Source organism: Pecten maximus, chromosome 8 (genome assembly GCF_902652985.1).
Source record: "Pecten maximus chromosome 8, xPecMax1.1, whole genome shotgun sequence".
NCBI lineage: Eukaryota > Metazoa > Mollusca > Bivalvia > Pectinida > Pectinidae > Pecten > Pecten maximus.
Window position 1 is genome coordinate 23,674,292 of NC_047022.1, and position 26,462 is coordinate 23,700,753.

General features: G+C 33.9%; 1 protein-coding gene across 1 annotated transcript in view; it reads left to right on the forward strand.

The window, feature by feature from the left end:
- Positions 1–17,307, forward strand: part of LOC117333305 — a 27,027-nt gene extending 9,720 nt beyond the window's left edge. Inside the window, exons 4-12 of the mRNA XM_033892540.1 lie at positions 1,870–2,094; positions 2,576–2,688; positions 3,288–3,414; positions 3,684–3,783; positions 4,606–4,747; positions 4,924–5,440; positions 12,485–12,830; positions 13,290–13,394; positions 13,963–17,307. Of these exons, the coding sequence (XP_033748431.1) occupies positions 1,873–2,094; positions 2,576–2,688; positions 3,288–3,414; positions 3,684–3,783; positions 4,606–4,747; positions 4,924–5,440; positions 12,485–12,830; positions 13,290–13,394; positions 13,963–14,144 (1,854 nt within the window). The 5' untranslated portion in view covers positions 1,870–1,872 and the 3' untranslated portion in view covers positions 14,145–17,307. The remainder of the gene's footprint in view (positions 1–1,869; positions 2,095–2,575; positions 2,689–3,287; positions 3,415–3,683; positions 3,784–4,605; positions 4,748–4,923; positions 5,441–12,484; positions 12,831–13,289; positions 13,395–13,962) is intronic.
- Positions 17,308–26,462: the final 9,155 nt, after the last annotated feature.

The following is a 26,462-nucleotide window of genomic DNA, read 5'->3' on the forward strand; positions in this document are numbered from 1 at the left end:
TTTTCTTTTTTATTTTTTTTAACTTTGGTCATCCTTATCTCTATGTACTGTCATCCTTATCTCTATGTACTGCCATCCTTATCTCTATACTGTCATCCTTATCTGTATGTACTGTCATCCTTATCTCTATGTCCTGTCATCCTTATCTGTATGTACTGTCATCCATATCTCTATATACTGTCATCCTTATCTCTATGTACTTTTATCATTATCTATGTACTGTCATCCTTATCTCTATGTACTGTCATCCTTATCTGTATGTAGTCATCATTATCTCTATGTACTGTCATCCTTATCTCAATGTACCGTCATCCTTATCTCTATGTACTGTCATCCTTATCTCTATGTACTCTCATCCTTATCTCTATGTACTGTCATCCTTATCTCTATATACTGTCATCCTTATCTCTATGTACTGTCATCCTTATCTCTATGTACTGTCATCCTTATCTGTATGTACTGTCATCCTTATCTGTATGTAATGTCATCCTTATCTCTATGTACCATCATTCTTATGTTGGTACAGTTTGCCTTTTCTCTTTTGAATCCATTCTTCCTAATGTCTTTCCTTTCTTTCCTTTTCAATAGTTTTAATCTGTATGTTCACTTGGCAGTATGTCTAATCATTTTCCCTGATAGGTTTAAAGATGCTGTGGCACTAACTTCATAATTATGAAAAAAATATGCTTGAAATGGTTCTAAATTTTCAGAATTTTATCTGATAAATCCAACAAGCGAAAAATTCTTTAAGCCAATGATTTGAAGATTGAAACATTGTTATGTAACACATATTGATAGAGTTGAAGCACAATAATCTCTTTGGGATGCAATTTGATATTTATTCAATAGAGTTTCAAAAAATGATTCTCAAACTTTTGGGTTTGATAAAAGCATAAAGTATGCTATTGATAGTATTGTATTAAAATATGCAACAATCCATCCTCATTTCCTATCAATTATAATTACGCCTTGTTGGCACTGCAGCATCTTTAATGTTGTTGATTTTATCTGATTTCATCCTTTCCTAAGCGGAGACGTCCTTCCATGTCATTTATAGTTTTAGTGCCATGTCATAAACGACGTCATGTGTCAAGGTGTTTTACTAGAGGATCTGTTCTTGTTTACAAAACATGTATTTCACCTTGCTTGCTTGTCATTTTCAGGTTCAAAGTTCAACCAATCAGAAACCAATATTTCTGTGGAATATTTCAATATCATATTGATGCTTTGTTATAAATGGAATGTGAAAAATGAAAATGAACATCTGTGATAATTTACCAGCCAAAAATAGCAATAGTAGTATAACTTTTTTTTAGAAATATCAATTAAAGGTGAGTCATTGTTTCCAAGATTAATTTATGAGGCTATTCAGAATAAGTGTTTGTTGGTATTAGTATATGAGGATTGCTGATGAGGATATGTTTAAGATGTTTGAATGAAATTGATTAACATGTTTACTCTGTATGTATATTTGTACGGTATGTTGTAGGTTGTTGGCTTTATATCTCTATCAGTTTATCTCAATCTTATACACTATGGTTGAAATTGGTTTTATTTCAAAGTAACAAATTTATTATTTTTGATAAAAATGATATTAGTTCTGACATGTTTCGACTGAAATTGAGTCATGCTACATTTGTATATCTCATTGAACCCTGAGTAATTGAATTTAAACAAAATTAAATTCATTATTTGTTGTGACCTCATTTATTATATAAATTCATTATTTTGTTTTGAGTAAAATTACACCTGATTAGATTATATCTCAAAAAGATAGTTATATTAGCAATTAGGTTTTTGTCAGATTATTAATGTATAAATCTGCTTAATCATATTTTCTAATTATATTTGTACAATTTTTTATACAAGGTCATGTATAAAAAGATCGAAGAGCTTGATCTGATCTTGACCTACCAGGGGAAGTACGGCGGCTCCCTACAAAATCTGGAAAGAACTGAGTCTTCGACTGCCAGGAAAAAGAGAATCCAGTTGGAGTCGGAGGAAGAGAGATTGAGATCGAGTATTGAGAAGGCTTTCAACACATACAAATCATTGATCTCCTCTGAAATAAGTAGCCGGAAAAATTTCCTGAAGGTATTTTAATTAGACTTATTGGATGCCTCCATACATGTACATTATTATATTTCTACAAAAGATATATTAATGAAATAGAAACTCGAAATTGATAAAATGAGGAGAAATTATAGTCAGAGAAATATAATGAAGTGCAATGAGAAAATATTTTTTATTTTCTAATTAAAACATTTACCAATTAAAACATTCATCAGTGAATATATTTCTGTGCGAGTCTATAATTTAACCAATTTAGAAAATGAGGATCTGATATTAATGACAGAATGATAACTGGACGATTAAGACACTCTTTATTGTTTATGTCTTTAAGTAACTTTGCTAGCCAAGTGTTTTCAATACGATACTCATTATGTCCAACATGACAATAATCCCTCCAATAGACATTCCACAAGCTTGTATAACTCATTTAATCAAATAAATACGAATGACAGGGCATTTGCTGTTATTTTATAATTTCTACTTACTTGTTAAAATCTTTCAGACCATGAGTGTCATCCGTGACCAATCCAGTGTCCTTGAGAAGAAGCGTCTGAAGGTCGTTGCTCAGGCGTACAGGATATACATCTCACTACTGGAGACTGCAGAACATCTCAAGTAATTCACAAAAACAGTAGTATTCAATACAGTTGAAAGTTATCACAATTTTTAATAGTTTTTTAGTCCCCTACCAGTGGTACCACAGGTACTATAGGTTTCCTCCCCATCCATCCGTCTGTCCATCTGTCAGTCTGTCCACTCAGTTTTTCTCACTTTTCTTAGCCTTGCTTCAAAGTAAATGATTTATCAGTATCTGATGACATTTTGATAGTATGCACATTGTTGGCCCTGACTGCATGATCCTCAGGGGCTGATGTGCAGGGCCGAAATGGGTCGAGCTTGCTGAAATATATTAGAACTCAGATGACCATTAAGGCCCAAGGGACTCTTGTTAAAATCATATGTTTTTCTCTTGGTTTTAAAAAACCTTCTTCTTTTATTTTTAAAGTTGCAATTTTTTTTCACATTTTGAGAAACATAAAAAATTCAAGCTTTTTCTTGAAGTTGGATTATTTCATATAATTAGTGGCAGTGGTAATTTCCAGAATGATATCCGAACAATATCAATGTTAAGATAATTTATATTTTCTAGTCTTGTAACTGTAAAGTGTTTTTTAGTTCTGAAGACTCATCTTAAAACAACATTGTTTTCTTAGTCCAAGAAGAGAAAGTATTCTGCAACACATGCGAAGTATGGCATCTGCAATGATCGATGTCCAAACGAACATGTTCAGGCAGTGGGCAAAGGACAGGATCAGGCGCTACAGATTTGAATTGTTCACAGTATGTAGTATCATCCAAATTTGTTCAAGCATTAGCTATGGTGTATATATATGTAAAAGAGAGTGAATGGTATGTTATAAAAGTGAATTAAATTTTTTATACATATAAAGTAAAAATAAAATTAGTATTATATACAATTATGAAGTGATTTAAATTTGTTTACATAGAGTGAACATAAAAAATATGTAATATACATTGTATGCACATATTACATATATATTTAAAAATGTGAGGCAGATTCTATACATTTAGTGGATGATTAATTTCAGGATGACTGGACTCAATATGGATTGGGCATTGTAACCAACAATGTACCTGATGTAGAGATACCAGCCAATCTCCACTTGCTGTCCGAGTCTGACAAAACAGGTACCTGTACAATATAATTTAATCACTAGCCCAAGTTTCATCAATGTTTCTTAAATAAAAAAATCCTTAACTGAAATTTTCCATAGGAAAACATCATTACTGTTAAAGAAATATTGATTTAGATTATGTAATGTGGGGATTGTGCTTCCCTATAGAAAATTTTTCATTTAAGGAATTTTCATTAAGTTAAAGGAACATTGAAAAAAAACTTACAAATGAAAATCATTAAGCTGCAAGTGTTTGAAGGATAAAGTTTGTCCTTAAAGCAAAAGTCAAAGCTTTATGTTTGGACTTCAAGATAGTGTTCTAGCTGTCTCACCTCCCAAACCGTTTTCTAACTGTTGGAAATATTGTAATCGTATTGCCAAGAATGGAAAAAATTGCATGATTTAAACTTAAATATCCACAAATTAATGAAAAAGATCTGTCTGTTATTGGGTCAGTTATGTCTCATTACCAGGTAGATGCTTAATGTTTAAATGTGTCTGTCAGTTTCTTAATTATATTTGACGAAAAAGACATATTAAACCTACATGTATTCAAATAAGCCATGATTAGGGAATACAGTCTCTCTGTTCGTAATGCCATTTAATGTTTATCAATACTTGAAATGAGCTAAATTATTGATGACTAGGTATTACCGATTTTTTTTACTTTTGCCTTAATGATGAACTCTTAACATGTGTTAGACAAGTCACACACTTTACCAAAAGATAAATTTCCAATGTTTCCATTTGTCAATGTATTATGGTACATATCTATGAATGTATAGCTAGTAGCTTTGTTGTTTTGGAAAACTGAGATAACGTGTATGCCCAATAGATTCAAGCACTGAAGAAAGATCTGGACAATCACAGGAGGACTTCCAAAATACCAATAAGGCTCCTGATGTACACCTGGCTAATATCTCAGATGGATCAGATCAGGCCACCAACCATGCCAATGAGGGACCAGAACAGTCACTGTAAGCTATATGAAACTGATCCAAGTTAATCCTTATTTCACCCAGGTTCCTAATTAACTGAAGGAAATTCCTCAGCTTGATACAATTTCATGCTTAATTTTCACTCCTTTTTAGAAAAAAGAATTTATGCGGGTGTATATATATATATATATGTATATCATGTTTTTTATACTTAGGCCTAAGAAGGCGAGTACAGATGTTGACGATCCCGGCCGGGGTCCTCAAGGTGCCATTCCAAAGGTCAGATGCCAGACTGATAAAAATGAAGATTCACCAGCCATTCGGCACAAGGCCAATCGCAGACAGATTGGACCCAAACCTGTTGTAATGCAACCACCACCGAAATCTTCGACGGATGGGTGGAAAGCCACACAGACACCAATTGGCAATCTAACACTTCCAGCTAAAAGCGATGGAAAGGTGAAAAGGAAAAGCCAGAATGCAGACAATGATGGCGTGACTCATGTGTCCTCTGAGAAAGAACCCGAGGACACCAAAACACCAGAGAAAGGTGGTAAAAGGTCACAACAATCTGCCAATGATCAGGCCCAGAAAGATACAGCAAGCTCTGCCTCACAGGACCCTTTAGAATGGAAGGTATGGACTGGCACAGATCATCCTTACTATACCCCCGGAGATCCTTCCGACCTGGAAACGTACGTTCTTCCAGAGGGGACCACTAAGAGGCCAGAAGTAAGTTACAGTATCTTATGTATCAATTGTAGTAAGTCAATGCTTTGCTTTCAGCTTTCTATTGTGCGTACATATATGAGTTTGAAGATAATATCTGCATATAGTTCTGATGATGCTGCAGCAAAGAAACCGAAAACCATTTCAATTGCATGACATAAATTTTCTAATAATTTGTAAGAGAAAATAGCCAGAGCAACAATAAGTAGCTTTTTCGAAAAGAGATTTTTTATAGCATTCATATTCAGAAATTATGAAATATACTTAATACGAAGACTTGGCTAATGAGAACCCCTTAACTCCCAACTACGCCAATATACACCAATTACATATCGGTATTAGTGAAATGATTGTATTGTTCAGCAATTGAGATGCCGAATATACCTAGTAAAACAGGAGAAAATATCCAACCACATTTGTTCTTTGTAAAATTTCATTGGACATTTTTTTTATGCATTTCATGAGTTAGAAATATTTCAATTTTAATCTAAAGTAGTTTGAATTGCTTACATGCTTCAACCGGTGTAATCATCCAAGTGAGGATTCTATTTCGTATCTCACATTACTTAATGCATAGCGAGAAATGATACCTGTAATTAACAATCGTGGTAAGCAATACTCCCAAATTTATATATATTCCATCATTTTACAGAAATTCTCAAAAAAATAAAGTATTTCATCAATTAAGTACATGTGATGTATGGTTCTTCATCTTACACAGCACAAATTGACAAATTTCAATATTTTTTTACATAAATCATATATAGTTATACGGATATACAAATTAAAGCCAAGAAATAAAGATCGAAGTACACAATTCTTTCACAATATACCAAAATAGATGATCTAAAGTTTCCACATGAACGAAAAACCACCGCATTTAAAGTCATGCAAGAGCGAATCGATCAGTTCACAATCACCTGCGTGAATACCGTCGACATCAAATTGCAATTTTATGCAATCAGCTGCTGTTTCACCTGAAGGAAGTCCCTAACCAAGACGTGATTCTGAGGTTTGTATTTATTTTCTTGAGTAATTAACATAATATCTCTGCTAATGAGACTAAGAGATAATTACGTTTGGCAGGTCAGTGAAGCTGAATTTTCACCACCCCTACATTCTGACAGATCACTCTGACAACCCACAGGATGGAGCTGAACAGTTAAGGTCAGCACATCAGGGGAGACACCCTGCTATATCAGGAGCAGCAGCAGGTTGATGTGATTTGAAAATTTCATGTGCCTGCAGAACATTATAGATTAATTTTGATGAGTTAACTGGCAAAGAAAAGACAAAAAAATGTTCTAAATGGTAAGGCCACATGTTGAGGTGACCCTCAGATCTTTGCTCTCTGTACAGAGTTAACAAGGCAGATCCCGAAGAAGACATTTCACATAGACTTGTCCCAGTAAGACTTTTTCGTGAGATTTCTAATTGTTCCATTTCGTAGTCCCTCAACATAAGTATAGGCCAGTACAATTTTTTGATATATCTCTGGATTTCGTATGTCAGAGTGTTTGAGCTCATCTGGTGGTATCACCTATGGCTTAATAGTATATTAGCTGTAGTTGATCGGAGTTCTGGCCGCATGACAACAGGTGGGAATACGCTTCTTCTCAGATATGGCTCTAGATTTAAATACATCAGTAAGTAGCCTGTTAGAACAATGTTTACTACTGCTGTATCCTTGCATTGATTGTTTTGTGGGACATTCCCCACAAGGATATTATAGATTAATTTTTTTTTAAGTTTAAAGGTGAAGAAAGGACAAAGAAATGTGTTTTAAAGATAACAACCACGTGTTGAGGTAAAACTCACATTCGCTGTCATACAGAGTTTGCAAGGGAAAATCTCATTGGCGACTAGATATTGACTTGTCCATGTAAGAGTGTTTTTGTGAGATTTTGTATTGGTCTGTTCCGTAGTCTTTCAACATTTATATAGGCCAGTACAATTTATTCATGCAGGTGTCTGGATTTCGTGTGTCAGGGTGTTTGAGCTAATATATAGGTATCGCTTAAGGCTTAATTGTATATTGGCCGTCGTATTTTCAAATTGATGCCCCATTGGAAATCCAATAGATTTAGAAAGTTTTCTGAACTTCTGGCAAATTTTCTCAAATGTTATGAGAATCAATTGCAGTGGACTTTATACCCTTGTAATAGATTATTTTTGCTTATGAGATTAAAGAATAATGACGTCTGCCATGTCAGTCAAGTATCATTACAGAAGCTTAATTACCCCGACCTGTCATTCTGAGATAACTCAGACACCCCATCTGAGGAAGCTTAAAGGCTTTGTTTGATTTACGTATTAAATCCGGTTATCAATGTTTATTTATGTCAAATAAGCATAAGCTTCACACGTACACCCCAGTCCCTTCAGTCTCTTACATTTAAAAAAATTATGTTTTTTAAATAATTTTTCAGGTATTTTTTTATGATTTTTTAAAGATTAATAAAGCAGCATTGAATTTGTATATGGATTTTAAAAGCACTTATTTATTGAAGGTACACACGTGTATCACAAATGAACCAGGCGTGAGAAAAAAACTTACTTATTGATAAAAGAGGGCTTCAACTCAGGCAAGGTCATTGTTACTCTTGGTGCAATTAAAGTCAGATATATCATAACTCTAGATTGAAATACCTGTAGGTAGCCTGTTGGTATTGACCAGTGTTGTATGCACGACTGTTTTGTGGAACATTCCTCATTGGAAATCCAAGAGATTTAGAAAGTTTACTATACTTCTGGCCACTTTTCTCAGATTGTAATGCTTATTAAATTCAGTCGACATTATATACATGTAGTAGATTATCTCTGCTAAAGAGATTAAGGCATACTGGCGTCTGCCAGGTCAGTCAAGTATCATTGCAGAATCTTAATTTTCCCCACCTCCCATTCTGACAGATCACTCAAACAACCATTTGAGGGAACTGATGGTGTTTTCCCCTTGGAATAAAACAAATCTCCCATCCAGAACAAATCCCATCAACGGAAAAATTATGTAATATATATTTTAATGAAATATGTAAGAATTATACCAAAGAATAGCTGTAAAATGTAAAAGTTCAAAGAATAATTCAAAACACTGCGGCCTTTCGTTTCCCTTAAAATTCATTTGGGTAGTGTTTCCAAATCCTAGGGTTTAAATTTGATTCAGATTAAATCCGGTTATCAATGTTTATTTATATCAAATAATCATAAGCTTCACTTGTAAAAGACAAACTCCAGTCCCTTCAGTCTTTTACATTAAAAAAAAAAAAAAAAAAAAAAATTTCATGTATTTTTTATGATTATTTAAAAGTTAATAAAACGGCATTGGAGTATATTTCTTATGCAGAACGTCATAGATTAATTTGAAAGAGTTTACGGGTAAAATTTCTGTACATGTAACATGTACCAACTAAAATTCGATAAATTTGTTTTTATGACATTTTAGATAATGAAAGAAATTTTAGAAAATTAAAGTGTGAGACATATTCATAGAATTATAGTTTTACTACAGTGGTACATATAATTAAGAAAGAAATGCCACATGGTATGGTTGACAGTAGAGATAAGATGTAAATTTGATACATGCACATGTTTAGTAAGTATTCTATGCCAGTGAAGGCTGGAAACATTGTTAAAGAAACCAAACATGGCACAGATCCCAATTCTCGTATACAGGCAGACTTCAACTAAAATGTCTGCCACTTCCTTGGGAACGGTGACCGGAAGATGCATATTTACCACAGGGAACATCTCCAAACCATTTCAAAAAAAATATATTTTCTTATTTCAAACCGAAAGCTTTTTAACTTGCGTTGTCAGCTTTAAAAGTGCATTAGTTTTTTGATAATCATATGAGGGCTGATTGATATGTTGTGAGCCTCGTGTTGAAGAATGTATTCAAGGATGCTCTTTTTAAGTCCTACTATTCTCTTACTACATAGGGCCTTAAATTGTACCCAAGTACTCTCCTTTGGTTAGTTTATATCGACGAGGTAACTCTCTAAAGTAAACAAGACGAGCGGCTTTTGCAAAATTAAAAAAATCGACGAAAGAGCAGTGATCCAATATTTGCATTAAAAATGCTTAACACCTAAAGATATCCGTAAAGATATGGTAGCAACACTTTGGAGAGCTGCCCCTTCATATGCTACAGTGATATGGTTGGTGGCGGAATTTAAACGCGGCCGACAGAGCCTTCAGGATGACCCCCGTCCTGGAAGGCCTGTCAATGTTGCAACCCACGGAGTGGTCAATAAAGTTCATGATACTGTTATGACTGACAGACGAGTCATAGAAAGATATACAACCCGTGGAGTTGGCATTTCACAGGAAAGAGTACATTCCTTTCTGACCGATGATCTTGCAATGAGAAAGCTTTCGGCCCAATGGGTACCAAGACTTCTGACAGTTGATCAGAAGCACACCAGGCGCACATTATTGCGTGCGAAGCTTAACCTTTTTGAGGAAGATATTGACAATTTTCTTTAGAGATTTGTCACTTTGGATGAAACATATGGCTCCATCATTTTACCCCAGAGGCCAAACAACAATCGAAACAATGGAAGCACTCTGGCTCTCCCCCGTCAAAGAAGGCAACAGCTGGGAAGGTTATGGCCTCGGTTTTCTGGAATGCAGATGGTATTCTGCTGATAGATTATCTCCAAAACTAAAAGGGACAAACAATCAATGGCACATACTATGCTTCACTTCTGAGGCAGTAACGGGAAAATATGAAACATCAGCGCCGCGGAACGTTCACTACAGGTGTGTTATTCCATCAGGACAATGTTCCTGTTCAAAAGTCTCAATACCACGGCGTCCATTCAAGGTTGTGGCTTTAAACTGATTGAGCATCCGCCTTATTCATCTGATCTTACTCCATCAGATTTTCATCAATTTCCAAAACTGAAAACAGCTCATTCAGGAACCCACTTTTAGTCCGAAGATGACTTCATACATGCAGTGGATGACTTTATGAACAAGCAAGAAAATGAATTCTATGAAAGTGGCATTGAGACCCTTATACACCACTGGCAAAAAAGTATAGATACTGAAGGGGGGTCATGTTGAAAAATAATACAATATGTCCGGCAAAATTCTAATCCTTCAATATGTGGCTCACAACATATCAATCAACCCAAGTAACTATCTGCTTTGTTATCCATCTATGTGAGCTCATTTCCTATGCGTCATTTGAAATTCGAAAGTGAGCATTTTATTACTCTGAATATTCAGAATTATTCTGCAAAGCCATATAAATGAAATATTTTATAGTGTATATATCTGGATGTTCATCATAATGATTTTCTCCCATTTCAGGTACGTCAGCTCTATGACTATCTACATTGTGTATGAATATTTGTGGTGTGACCAATACTGGAAGATAAATGCCATCCATTACCATAAGATACAACAGTTTTAGGCATCTTTTGTCTATAGCTAGCATCTTACAATTTTCTGTATCATTGATTAAAATTATATGACCTAATATTTGTGTTGTTGTTTTTTAACTGTTACAAAGTTGAATAATACAAATTTGATTTTAAGCAAATTATCATTTTCAAAAACATGGAACAGGTCATTGTACATAAATGTATCATTTATACCAAATATGGTTTGCCTTGCAAATCATACTAGATCTAGTTCAGACTTCTTCATTATATTTATGAATGTGCAATATGTGACCAACCAAACATGTAACCAACCAAAGTAAAGAATGCTTATATCAATCAACTTGTTTGTTTGCCAAACTGGATTTTCCTTTCGGGATCATTATAATTTCTTAGCTTGTCCATATTTCTACATATATCAACTGTGTATATAAAACTTCTCTATCGGAAAGACTTTTAAGATGGTTAAAACCATTTGCATGCCTTCAATGATTTAAGTTTTTATCTGCATAATCTTTGTTTAGTATAACACCAGACTGTTTTGTAAACTATTTTCATTCGGTGAACGAGTGTTTAATTATGATAAATATTGCGAAACTAGAACAAATCAAAAACGTGGATATGAGACATCCAAATGGTGACCTGCTAAATTAGTAGTCATGGCAACTATAAATGGATGCACAATTGTGCAAACGAAGAGAGAAATTGCAATTTTACATTATCTACATAATGGTAAAATTCACATTAATAAAATCATCTTTGATATGATAATTTCGGAACACACGTTGCCTGTTGACTAAAGCTATGAAATAGGAAAGGAATTAATAGAAATTTTGAAAGATTAATTAAATATCAATGTTCAATAAAAATATGCCATAAAAACAACTTAACATAGAAATATGTTTTACATTTACTTTTCAATTATGGTTGTCAAAGGTTTTGCCTTAAAATCTGAATAGGTTCTCTTTACAAGTTTCAATATATATGGACTAAACCATTTTACCTGGAAAATCAAACTAAATTGACTAGACAGAAGAACTTAAACAAGAGTCACTGCTCTTTGATTCTAAATGTAACCATGACAACTACCACAAATAAATATAAAATATGACCTTCTATTGTGTGTATCCTCCTACCTCAAGAGACTGGTATATTATTACGTGATATATTAACACGTATTTAACATCGGCTTAAAATAATAAACGTATGAAATATAAACTTTTCATAAAATCGTGAATTTTTGTTGCGATGGAAACGTCAATAACGCAAATACCAATTTGTATTATTAAATTATATTGGCAAGTGTCTAAATCTATCAGAGTTGTTTTGCCAAAAATGTTGACGCAAAAGGGTATAAAATCAAGATGTACGGAAATGTTGTTTTTTTTAATTTTCTGTTCGTTTTTTTTGTTTGTTTTTTTTTTGTGTGTTTTAAGTCAATTGAAAAATATGGGAGTTAAGGGGTTACACGACAAATTACATTTATACATGTTCAAAAAGACATGTTTCCATGTTATTAAAAAGTCTGTGTACTTCAATTATCAGATAATTGTGTTTTAGATAAATATCGTTTTCAGGTGGTATTTGTTGCACTCTAATGTTTTATCATGCCTGGATCACATGTTACATTTGGGCGTTTTTGGATTCTTATCTGTTGCAGGCCCCTTTTCCTCCAATGATCAACAACTGGATGGATCCTGATATTTTGCCACTGGAGCCAAACTCTTCAGCACATAATCTGCTGTCCCAGTTCCTGGCAAAAACAAAAGCTAAGTTCAGGCCATCCAAAAAAGCCAGGAAATTGAGCAGTCCAGAGATAGAGTCTGGTCCCATTCCATTTGATTTTGGATATGATGATGTGGATGAGGTTTCCACACCCATCAACACAGCGTCTCACATAGTGAACAAAGGGGACCAGGTACCACCCCCAACTCCAGGAACTAGTCAGTCCGTGGAGAAATCTGGAGACAAGAAGGCTGCAAGTGGATCCGAATCCAGCGATGCTGGTGTGTATACATTTTAATAAATACAACTTATTTGGCTTATATCGTCAATAAAAGAAAATATATGAAATCCATACATAAGGTAAGTTGAAGAAGTCAAACGATCATTTAGCGATACCAACAATCTTTATTGTTTATTTCTGTTTTCAATTTGACTTGCACAGATTTGTTTTGATATTTTTTTATTTTTTTTTTTTAATGTTCTATCTATCTAATTTAATAAAAGCAGTAATCCCTCTTCCAACCAGTTCTTTTGAAATTTGGTCGATATTATTGAAAACTAATTAAGGTATTTTTACACTATTTTTCTCCAATGTTAATTTGTATATCTAAGAAAGAGTAATAATTACTCTAAAAAAAAACTTGACGACCGAATTAAAATTTGCCAGCATACATTTGAAAGAAAGCATCACTGAGAAAACATTTTGACCAAAACATAACTAAGTTTTTTATTTACTGCAGACATAGAAACACTTGCATCAAAACGCCATTCTGTGAAAGCAGTCAAAATGTACAGCATTACTGGCTATGAGGCAAACACCGAAAATGAAATCAGCTTTTTATCAGGTAATTACATGTAAGAAGACGTAACAATGTGAAAGATGTAAAAATGCACCATTACGATGCAGTCAAATGATTGTTCACCAAACACATGGGTGGAAGTGTTCAGTATTGATACTGAAGTCAGTATTTCGCAAATATGTCAGCATTCCAATAATCAGGACTTAACATTATACAAAAGTACAAATCATCATGATAATCCTCTTGTCAATTTGCATGAATAAGGCAAAGTGATTTTCCCAAAAAGAGGTTGAATACTCACAAATCCATATTTTATTTTCTAATTGGAAATGATCAAAGCAAGTTTGTGTTAATCAAACATACATACAGTAGAAACGAACTTTGTAATGCAGCATGTAAAGAAAGACTACAAATTTTCTAAAATGGAATTAAAATTTCAGTTTATAAAAGTTATGATTGAGTAGTAATAAACCATATTTTAGTTGTAAACAATCTGATAATATCTTGAAATGAAAAATCCCATAGTATTGCTTCTTTTCCTAATGCTATTGTCACAAGTAATATCCTGATGATAGTCTGTTATTAATGCGTCACAATATATCATTATCTAAAGGCCAGACAGTGAAACTCCTTTTCCATGCAAACTCCAAAGGAATGGCCTATGGCTACACACGATCCAGCCGCATGAAACCCCGTGAATACGGATTCTTCCCTGAAAGCCACGTGGTTCGCACAATTGAAGAACGGAACCGAAGCCTTAGAAGGAACGTCAGTGGGTTTTTCAAGAAGCGCTGAAACATTTGTGATAATTTGCTTCAATAACATCTCAAGCTTAAGAAACAATGAAGCACTAACGCTTCAAAAAAAAATTGTAAAATATTGCACACAGAAAAAAAAATTCCTGTTGAATTTCAAATTTGGCACACTGATTTAGAAAATTTCATCATACATTACAAATTCGATAAGTTTTTATTTGGCAGTTTATTTTAAGGAAAATTTCCTGTAAAATTACAAATTCGATTATTTTTTTTTTGGCAGGCTTATTAATCGAATGCATTATTGAAAATTGCATCAGCTAAAGCGTTCTTTTAAGGTATTTTCTTTAGTCTATCTTTTTTTATAAATAATTAATTGTTTTAAAGTGATAAATAATCGTTTATCAGGAATTACAAAAAAAATGTAAAATTAGAGAAAATGGAACATCGCAACTAATCAGCTACAAATTGTTATCAACATCTAACAATTATATCAGTTTTTGTTAACATAAGTTTATAAAAGATAGTAATACTATACTATATTATCATAAAGATACTCTTTGTTAAATGTCATTTACTGTCACCTTTTAGATCCTAGGCATAAATTTATAGAAGTTGTATATGCTAATTTTGATACTTATTGTAACTGTAAAATATCAATTGCTACCGTCATGTATCAACAATCTGAAATTTTACTTATATCTTTTAGAAAGTATCTTATGATCGTAATTAGGTGCAAATTGAAACAGCTTAAATCGGTTAAAAATAATTCCTGATTATTCATAATTGTTTGATTCTCGTTGTAATTTGGAGTAAACCTGTATAATTTGATTTTTTAGGTGTGGTACGCATTGTTATTGGGAGTAAATATATTGATAATTTAGTTTACAGAAAATAGTTTGTGGTAGTTGTAATTTATGGTAAATATGTATAATTTAGTTGTATGTCAACTATATATCAGGAAGTTATAATACGCATTATAATTGGGAGTAAATATTTATAATTAGTTTGATATTAAATATATATCGGGTAGTTGAGTTGAAATACGCATTGTAATTGTGGGTAAATATATATAATTTAGTTTAACATACAATATATATCGGGTAGTTGAAATACAAATTGTATGTGGGTAAATATTTATAATTTAGTTTAATATAAAATATATATCGGGTAGTTGAAATACGCATTGTAATTGTGGGTAACTATTTATAATTTAGTTTTATTTGAAAGATATATCGGGTAGTTGTGAAACGCAATTTAATTGGGGAAAGTATGATCATCTGGGTGTTTTGTAGGGTGTATATATAAGTCTTTGGTTAGTAGAATTTGATACCATTTCAAGTTGAAATAATAAACAAAGCACGTGTGCTTAAAAAAATAGTAAAATATATCATAAAAGAAACAATTCCTGTAAAATAACGAAATTAGCAAAATGATTTGGAAAAGTAGTTGATTGTTGGAATAATTACAAATTTTGAAAAACGTAATTAATGAATACGAAAGTTAAAATTGTACTAATTCTTAAGTTCTTTAACGTATTTCTCTGAGTTTTTATATGCTATTTATTGTTGGAAAGCTGATGTTTAGTTAATATTTTTACAGGAATTAAAAAAAAAATAAGCAAAATGTAATGTAAAATTACAAAAAATAGAAACGATAGTTACCTGATGAGATAAAACATCATAACTCGTAAGGAAAGTTTACTGATTGTTAACATAGATATTTCTTATAGAAGAAAGTTTAGGCTTAAATGTGATAGTAGTTTTTACCACCATAAAATGCTATTTCTTATATTAATTTCTTTAGATAACAGGTTAAATGTAATTCTGTTTGTAATAAGATGTAGATAACAACTTTTATTAGTGTTAAAAAACATTTATAATTATGATAGTATCAATTAGATAAGTGTATTTCTCGGTTTTGAAATATGTCAAATATGATATACCTAGGCTTAGTGAGGTAGGGTTTGAATATTCATTGTATTTTACAAAAGAGGTATCAGGAGTGCGGAACTCATAAAAATGAATTTTTAATATTAATAGTATTTTACAAAACATAGATGAGGCTTTATGTGGTTGGGTGCTGATATTAATTGTATTTTAGAAATTGAAATGATGTATTAGTTTAAGTATGGGCGGGTGTATAAATTTATTGAAATTTACAAAAGATCATTAGGCTTAGTAAATATATATATATATATATTTTTTTTTTTTTTCCAAAAAATAAATGCGGCTTAGCGTGGTTAGGTGAAAATATTGGATATTACAAAATAAAGATTAGGCTAAGTGTAGTTTGGTGTAAATATTGAATTTTACAAAAGATAGATTAGGTTATGGGTGGTGGGTGTAAATATTGATTGGATTTGAAGATACATTATTAATGTGGTACTCGTTAAAGTGGGTCGAAAATATTTATCATTGTGTTTTATGTAGGATTTAAACAAAAAGGCACAAGTGCTTCCAAAAAATTGTAAAACTTGCCATAGAAAAAATTGTTCCTGTAATAAAGTTTCAGTCACTGATTTGGGTATATCCTGCAGTAATCGAGGATAACAACAACATATTGTCAAATTAAAGATTTTATCATTTGTATTTGTCATCTTACTAACCCTAAACAAAAATTTAAAATTTTATCATGGATGAGTTACACTTTATTTTGTGAGGTTTTGTTAGATTGGAGAAATACAAAAATATGTAAAATGTAATGAAAAATAACAAAAAATTGAAACGTAACTATTTATCATCATGTTTTCGTAAGATATACAAGGGGAAGTGTGGTTCTCGGGAGTCAAAAAATAAAAGTAATTTATTTAAGATATCAATAGGGTAAATGTATAAGAATGGATAAGTCACGATGGCTATCAATAAAGTTCCGTACTTTAATGTAATTCACCACCACAATTGGAACAAAGATGATGGCAAATTGATAGTTCAGTGATGCTATAGGATTTATCAATTCAAATTCACTTTCATTAAAGATCTAAGATTGTGATCTGAATTGGAAACGTATGTAATTTAACAAAATGTCGCATAAGTATGAATTCATTTTTAAGTAAATAAATTTTGATAATAAAAACACAAAAATATTGTAAAATTGAAAATACAAAAAAAAAGGGTGGCAGTTGGTTTCAGTAACTCGAATAGAGAAGTATATTGTACGAAGTACTTTACTGCGAGGCAAATACCAGCTAATTATACCCTGGAATTGGCCAAGTCGGTTTGATGTCCCAAGTCGACATTAATGCCTGTGATACAGATATGGTATTAGGAGTCTGAATAGGGATTCTAGCGTCTTGGGGATATCCGATGTGTTCATCAAGCAACATAAAAATATATGCTTATCACTATTTTGTTCAAAGAACAATTTAGTTTTAGTGTAAATATATATAGGAAAAAGTAAGTTCTGAAGTTTTTACACTGTGTAAGTAAGAGCTATACACATACAAAATTACAAAATAAATATGAAAAAAATGGCTAAACAGATAAATGATTTAGAAAAATAAACATCAATGCTAGCACTACACAACAGTTTTATAATTGTCTTAATTAATGTCTTCCCATCATTTTTTTTAGATTCTTTGGTGTAATACTTAAATAATGCGCTTACCGGTTTCAAAGAAATTATCCGTTTATTATATCTAATAGCTATTAATATTGAGATGCTACTCTAATTTATTATTTCTGATGAACAGATTTCCATGTTGTCCATCTTTCTATTTTCATTCAAATTTCTGTCGATTACCTTGTAACAATGAATACAATATTGAAAACAAAAAATCTGCTTTTCGCTTTGTTTTAATGGTTTGACTCGACTGGCTTCGTGTCTAATGACCCCTATATTGTTTTAATAGTTTGACCCGACTGGCTACGTATCTAATGACCCCTATATTGTTTTAAAGGTTCGACTCGACTGGCTACGTGTATAATGACTCCTATATTGTTTAAATGGTTTGACTCGACTGGCTACGTGTCTAATGACTCCTATATTGTTTTGATGGTTTGACTCGACTGGCTACGTATATAATGACTCCTATATTGTTTAAATGGTTTGACTCGACTGGCTACGTGTATAATGACTCCTATATTGTTTAAATGGTTTGACTCGACTGGCTACGTGTATAATGACTCCTATATTGTTTAAATGGTTTGACTCGACAAGCTACGTGTCTAATGACCCTATATTGTTTTAATGGTTTGACTCGACTGGCTACGTGTCTAATAACCCCTATATTGTTCCAATAATTTGACTCGACTGGCTACGTGTCTAATGACCCTATATTGTTTTAATAGTTTGACTCGACTGACTACGTATCTAATGACCCCTTATTTGTTTAAATAGTTTGACTCGACCGGCTACGTGTCTAATGACCCCTTTATTGTTTTAATAGTTTGACTCGACTGACTACGTGTCTAATGACCCCTATATTGTTTTAATGGTTTGACCCGACTGGCTACGTGTCTAATAACCCCGGCCCGGTATTGTTTCAATAGTTCGACTCGACAGGCTACATGTCTAATAACCCCTATATTGTTTTATTGGTTTGACTCGACTGGCTACGTGTCTAATGACCCCTAATTTGTTTAAATACTTTGACTCAACTGGCTACGTGTTTAATGACTCCTATATTGTTTTAATGGTTCGACTCGAGTGACTACGTGTCTAATGACCCCTATATTGTTTTAATAGTTTGACCCGACTGGCTACGTGTTTAATGACTCCTATATTGTTTTAATGGTTCGACTCGACTGGCTACGTGTATAATGACTCCTATATTGTTTTAAAGGTTTGACTCCACAAGCTACGTGTCTAATGACCCATATATTGTTTAATGGTTTGACTCGACTGGCTACGTATCTAATGGCCCCTATATTGTTTTAATGGTTTGACTCGACTGACTACGTGTCTAATAACCCCTATATTGTTTTAATGGTTTGACTCGACTGACTATGTATCTAATGACCCCTTTATTGTTTAAATGGTTTGACTCGACCGGCTACGTGTCTAATGACCCCTTTATTGTTTTAATAGTTTGACTCGACTGGCTACGTATCTAATGACCCCTATATTGTTTTAATTGGTTTGACTCGAGTGACTACGTGTATAATGACCCCTATATTGTTTTAATTGGTTTGACTCGACTGCCTACGTGTCTAATGACCCCTATATTGTTTTAATTGGTTTGACTCGAGTGACTACGTGTATAATGACTCCTATATTGTTTAAATGGTTTGACTCGACTGACTATGTGTCTAATGACCCATATATTGTTTAATGGTTTGACTCGACAAGCTACGTGTCTAATGACCCCTATATTGTTTAAATAGTTTGACTCGACTGACTATGTGTCTAATGACCCCTTTATTGTTTTAATGGTTTTACTCGACTGGCTACGTGTCTAATGACCCCTGTATTGTTTTAATGGTTCGACTCGGGTGACTACGTGTCTAATGACCCCTATATTGTTTTAATGGTTTGACTCGACTGGCTACGTGTATAATGACTCCTATATTGTTTAAATAGTTTGACCCGACTGGCTACGTGTCTAATGACTCCTATATTGTTTTAATGGTTTGACTCGACTGGCTACGTGTATAATGACTCCTATATTGTTTAAATAGTTTGACTCGACCGGCTACGTGTCTAATGACCCCTATATTGTTTAAATGGTTTGACTCGACCGGCTACGTGTCTAATGACCCCTTTATTGTTTAAATGGTTTGACTCGACAGGCTACGTGTATAATGACCCCTATATTGTTTTAATAGTTTGACCCGACTGGCTGCATGTCTTATGACCCCTATACTGTTTAATGGTTTGACCCGACTGGCTACATGTCTAATGACCCCTATATTGTTTTAATGGTTTGACCCGACTGGCTACGTGTCTAATAACCCCGGCCCGGTATTGTTTAAATGGTTTGACTCGACAGGCTACGTGTATAATGACTCCTATATTGTTTTAATAGTTTGACCCGACTGGCTGCATGTCTAATGACCCCTATACTGTTTAATGGTTTGACCCGACTGGCTACGTGTCTAATGACCCCTACACAAATGTGTATTGTTTAAATAGTTTGACTCGACTGGCTACGTGTCTAATGACCCCTATATTGTTTAAATAGTTTGACTCGACTGGCTACGTGTATAATAACCCCTATATTGTTTAAATAATTTGACTGGACTGACTACGTGTCTAATGACCCCTATATTGTTTAAATGGTTTGACTCGACTGGCTACGTGTCTAATGACCCCTATATTGTTTCAATGGTTTGACTCGACTGACTACGTGTCTAATAACCCCTATATTGTTTTAATGGTTTGACTCGACTGGCTAGGTGTCTAATGACCCCTATATTGTTTTAATTGGTTTGACTCGAGTGACTACGTGTATAATGACTCCCATATTGTTTAAATGGTTTGACTCGACTGACTACGTGTCTAATGACCCCTTTATTGTTTCAATAGTTTGACTCGACTGGCTACGTGTCTAATGACCTCATTATTGTTTTAATTGGTTTGACTCGAGTGACTACGTGTATAATGACCCATACACAAATGTGTATTGTTTAAATAGTTTGACTCGACTGGCTACGTGTCTAATGACCCCTATATTGTTTTAATTGGTTTGACTCGAGTGACTACGTGTAAAATGACTCCTATATTGTTTAAATGGTTTGACTCGACTGGCTACGTGTCTAATGACCCCTATCTTGTTTCAATAATTTGACTCGACTGGCTACGTGTCTAATGACCCCTATATTGTTTTAATGGTTTGACTCGACTGACTACGTGTCTAATGACCCCTATATTGTTTCAATGGTTTGACTCGACTGGCTACGTGTATAATGACCCCTGTATTTTTTTAATGGTTTGACTCGACTGACTACGTGTCTAATGACCCCTATATTGTTCCAATAATTTGACTCGACTGCCTACGTGTCTAATGACCCCTATATTGTTTCAATGGTTTGACTCGACTGACTACGTGTATAATGACCCCTATATTGTTTTAATTGGTTTGACTCGAGTGACTACGTGTCTAATGACCCCTATATTGTTTTGTTAACGTCAGCCTTCTGATCATTAATTGTATTACTTTCTATGATTTTACTGCTATGATTTTCAAAATAGATAAATATCCCCGGGATTGACAAGCTTTATATTTCATGATTAGATAAAGTCCGTGATTATGTTTTACAGGGGTAGAAATTAAGATAAAGCGTGTGGTATGAGTTCCTCATAAATATTCATGACGCGTCGAAAACGAGGCTACCGGGGCGATTGGTTTATGATGGTTACACGGTAGCCTCGTTTCGATTCGGAGGCGCGGCTTATGAATATTCTTTGAGAAAGGAGTATGGTATTTCAGACGGTATAGTAGTCCAGACGGTATGGTATTCCAGACAGTATGGTAGTCCAGACGGTATGGTATTCCAGGCGGTATGGTAGTCCAGACGGTATGGTATTCCAGACAGTATGGTAGTCCAGACGGTATGGTATTCCAAACAGTATGGTATTCCAGACAGTATGGTAGTCCAGACGGTATGGTATTCCAAACGGTATGGTATTCCAGACAGTATGGTAGTCCAGACGGTATGGTATTCCAGACAGTATGGTAGTCCAGACGGTATGGTAGTCAAGGCAGTATGGTAGTCCAGACAGTATGGTATTCCAGACGGTATGGTAGTCCAGACGGTATGGTAATCCAGACGGTATGGTAGTCCAGACGGTATGGTATTCCAGACGGTATGATATTCCTGACGGAATACCATTATACAGTGACCCGGTATCCCGCCAGAGTATTAGGTATCCCATCTCTGTTCATTGTGATCAGTACTTGTTTTCTGCCGAATCAAAACAATGAAAAGTCTCTATTTTATTACAATAAAAATCAACTCACACAGTGGAACCTGCTTTTATGATATGGTATTTGCCACAAAAAATATCACAATAATCGATATGTTATAGTTGTCATAAAGTTGCTTTAGATCTTTTAAGTGTGCCATAAAAGAAAGTGAGGTCAGCCCTATAATGATGTAATCACGAGCCATAACTTGATGTCGAAATACGGGAAGATATTTATACAAATTGACATAATGATAATTAAGATATTTTGTTAATCTTTTTAATTTCAGTGTATTGGCAAGTTTGAAAAATGTTTCACTTTACCATCGTAATGATAAAACTTTCAAATAACTTTGAACTATCGTTATGCTACACCCTACATAACGATACTGTAATGTAACAGTCAATACAATTATTTAAATTGTTATGATTTACCTTATTCCCTGATTTATAATGATAATTAAGATATTTTATTATTTTATCATTAACAATGCTGTCCACTTATGTGTATTTTGATATTCCCTTTACATGTAGTTACTTTATGATAAAAACGAGACAATTTGTTGAGATACCATTGGAAGCATCATACAGTAGCGTAAATGCGCCTGTCGTAGGTTATATTTGGCTATAGAAATGTTTGTGTCGTTTTATTCATTAATGTAAGAGTTGTGTCGCTTTAAATAGGAAAATCGTCCATATGCTACGGTGTCCATAAATAATGGGGCTACTGACGGATGTTGTTTTGTGCTATCTAAGTGAACTGCCACATCTGGACACAGAGGGATAACCCAACCGGTCATATGATGCTGCCAACGGGAGAACTATGGCCCTTAATGTCACTAGCAACATTTTAGCTGAACATGAAGTAAGAAGCAGCAAGTACCGAAGTAGAATTTGGTTTGTCTCTGCCATGGGGATATAACCCAAAGTCTATCTCACGATGGCGAACAACCAAACTACATACTATTTCCGTCTCTGTCATTGGTTTAGAACCCAAAGTTTATCCCACCAACGCGAACAACCAAAGTTAAATACTTTTTGTCTCTGTCATGGGTATTGAATCAAAAGTCTGTCTCAGCAAGGTGAACAGCAAAAGTTATAGAATTATGTTTGTCTTTGTCACTGGGATAAAATACTAAATATATCTCACCAGGGGCGAACAACAAAAGTTATAGACTTATATAGAATCCAAATCCTATGTCACAGAGGCGAACATCCAAAAGTAAGGCAATGTCAAGGGAGGCATGTTTTATCCGAGGGTGTACAAGTCTAGCAGTGAATCGCGATTTTTTTTTTATTTTAAGAGAGTGGGGGTGTGGTAGGGTGTGTGTGTGTGTGTGTGTGTGTGTGTGTGTGTGGAGGGGGGGGGGGGGGGGGGGGGGGGGGAGGTATAGGGGGTACATTTTGACCCGAAATTGTTATCTTAATTGATACTTATTAGGTTTAAGTCGATATAGCTGACGCATTGTTTTGCTATAATATATTGTGTTGAAGGTGATCGGGGGTGTTTATTACTCGTTATTGATAGAACAACTGTCAAATCCAAGGACAACTTATCTCTCGACATTACCCATAATTAGCGGGAAGGTGACCGAGAGGCCAATTTGAAATCAACACGGGATCACATTAGTGGCATTTAAAAGGATTAATCACAATGACAGAGTTTGCATGTAAAAGGTCCATCCGACAATAGGAACTTAAGGGTAGAGCTCCCATTCACAAGTGTAAATGGACTGTTTCCATTCTGAAAATATGCAAACAGTTTCTGATTCTCATAGATCATTGTTATGAATTAAAGATGACAGGTGAATCGAGGACGATGCTCGGTAATAACAGTCTTGTTTACAGATCAGTACGCATCAGAAAGAAGTCTTTATCAGTATTAGAGTCAGACAATATGATCATTGGTGTTTCACTCCTTAAATATCAATTTCACCAACCTAACTCTCTTGAGATTTTACTTAACCCGGATTTGGTCTAAATTAGAAGGCGCTTCCTCTTTCGGAACACATGGTCGATTCTCCTTTTACTTTTAAGAAGTCTCCATGCTGTATTATTGTTTATATTTTGTCCTCGTTTGATCGATTTCGAGTTTGAAATGTGGTTCCGTCTTCATGATTGGTACTCCTTGTTATTTTAATTCACATCATGGTATCTTTTATTTTAACATTGAATAAATGCTGTTCTAATCACAAGTCTTCAATCAAGTGAAACTAATTCTTTCTTGTAATCAAAACCCCGTCCAAAACACTTAATCATTTTTTAACTACTTATTCGTTATGAGTATTACATTGTCAGGTATTTCAAAAAAGGTAATTAAATCGCAAATGGGGTACATCGAGTTTGTTTGGACGTTAGACCTCCCATGAGATAGGCAAATGGTACTTTGTTCTCTCGGCTGGTACTCTAGGCCGTAATGAATAAATAAAACAAGGATATGGCCAAATCAAATTAAATGAAGATATTTTGCTAGCGACAGTAACTATTTTAAAGATGAATTTAGTAGCTCGTAGATGCCGTATGCTTCGTCCTTCTAGGACTTTTCATTGATACATAATACTGACAAATCAATAAATCAAACGCTTTCATGACATTTTTTACGTAGAGTTGTTGTTTCCGTAGGGTCCTTACTAGTGAGAATTAACTCTAGTAGAGATTGTTTTTATAGATTGAAAAATACTATCATGTAAGCGGTTAGGCTAGATGAAAGTGTACAAGGATATTGTAGAGATGGGATGCGTGCGTTTGAAAAATTCTGATTCATCAAAGTAATTAGTGAGCTTCATGATAAGCAGAGCGATATGGTCTATCATGGATTAGTCGACTGAAGTTAGAGATATCGTGTTTTGTGTGCGTGCGTGGCTTTACCCGGGGTGTGTGACGTTTCGAGTTTGCCTTTGGTGCACGTGAACAAACGTCACGTGACAAAACAAACTAACGAAAAGGCAAAATTCCAATTTCATCAAGAAAAAAACGTCCATAAAAAATAGTTTGGTATGGAATTCATTAAGCCACAGCTTACTGTCCACTACTTACTGCCTACTGTTTGCTGTATCTTAACTACATTTACTGCTTACTGCCAGCTATAGATCCACTGCTTTACTGCCTTCTGCCAGCTATCAACTGCTTACTGTTTTCTGCTTCTTATATATATTCACTACCTATTATATGGTAGCAGACTACAGAAAGTATTATATGCATAAAAAAATGAAAAAATAAATGTACACTATATTTTGTATATTCATTATGAAGTAGTATATACAGGCCTTACATTTGTTAAAACTAAAATAAATAAATTGGTTCCGGATTTTAGATTTCCGAATTTTTAGTTTTGCCTACAGCGAAAAATGGAGTCTCCCGATCAAGGTAAGATTGCGGGAAAACTTGATGTACAAAATATGTCAACACAAGATTAAATCTGTCTTTTAGATAAAGATATTTCATTTCAAATTGGTTGCAGAAAAAAAGCATTGTGTACGATATTTTGAAATTTTTTAGGGTTTTTTGAAGTCGTTGCAATGGTATTCACAGGTATAAAAAACATAGATTTTTTTTTTTAAATAAGTTTACTTATCCTTCAGAGCTGTATTAAAATTGTCATTTTTTGTATAGATTACAAATATATATACTTTATTATAGGTAACATGTAGGTTTAACTGGCTATGTTTACATATCTAAAACATGTGCCTTATTTTTTTTCAGAATTGAGCATATTTACTGTACACTACTACTTATTAACTGCCTATTGCTTTCGGTTATTGCATACTTCTTGCTACTGCTACAATCAGTATTTCGTTAATTCATATTACAAAACACATCTTAAGCACACAGGTAAATATGGCATCATTATCTTTATCTTTTTAGAGAGAGTGAGAGGAGGGGGGGGGGGGGGGGGGGGGGGGGGGGGGGACTAGGGTATGTGGGGGGTAAGACTACCATATCCCAGAGTTGAACTGAAAGACTAAGGAATAAAACTCTTCTTTTTTCGTGTTATTGACTTAATATTTTGCAAAATTATTGCAAAATGATTAAGCTTAGATTTGAATATCTGTTTACATGCGTCATAATCAATTGTGTCCTAACTTTACTGTTTTAGCTTGTATACGATTTATAAAGGGTTGAGTAACACATATTAATTCCGTCAAGCACACAATATAAATCTCTTTTATCCAATGTGAAAAACAAAACCAATTTTTATTTCTTAATTATTTATTGACAAACATTTGCGGGACGTGCTTTTCTACAACAGCTTTTGTTTTTCTTGTCTACTGTTAAATGTAATTTGGCGAGAAGAACTGTTGTATCCATCCAGTGATTCTGGAATCATTTTCAGTAGACCTCTTTTGTGCTTGTAGTAAATCCATTTTCAATAGTTTCTCGTACTTTCTAAAATTCTAAATGTTCCTATGTTTACAAATGTTTTAGAAACAGAGAATAGGAAGCGCTTGAATGTAAGTTGAACAAAGCGTTTGAAACACAGTGCTGTTGACCATGATGCAAAAGTGTGACATAC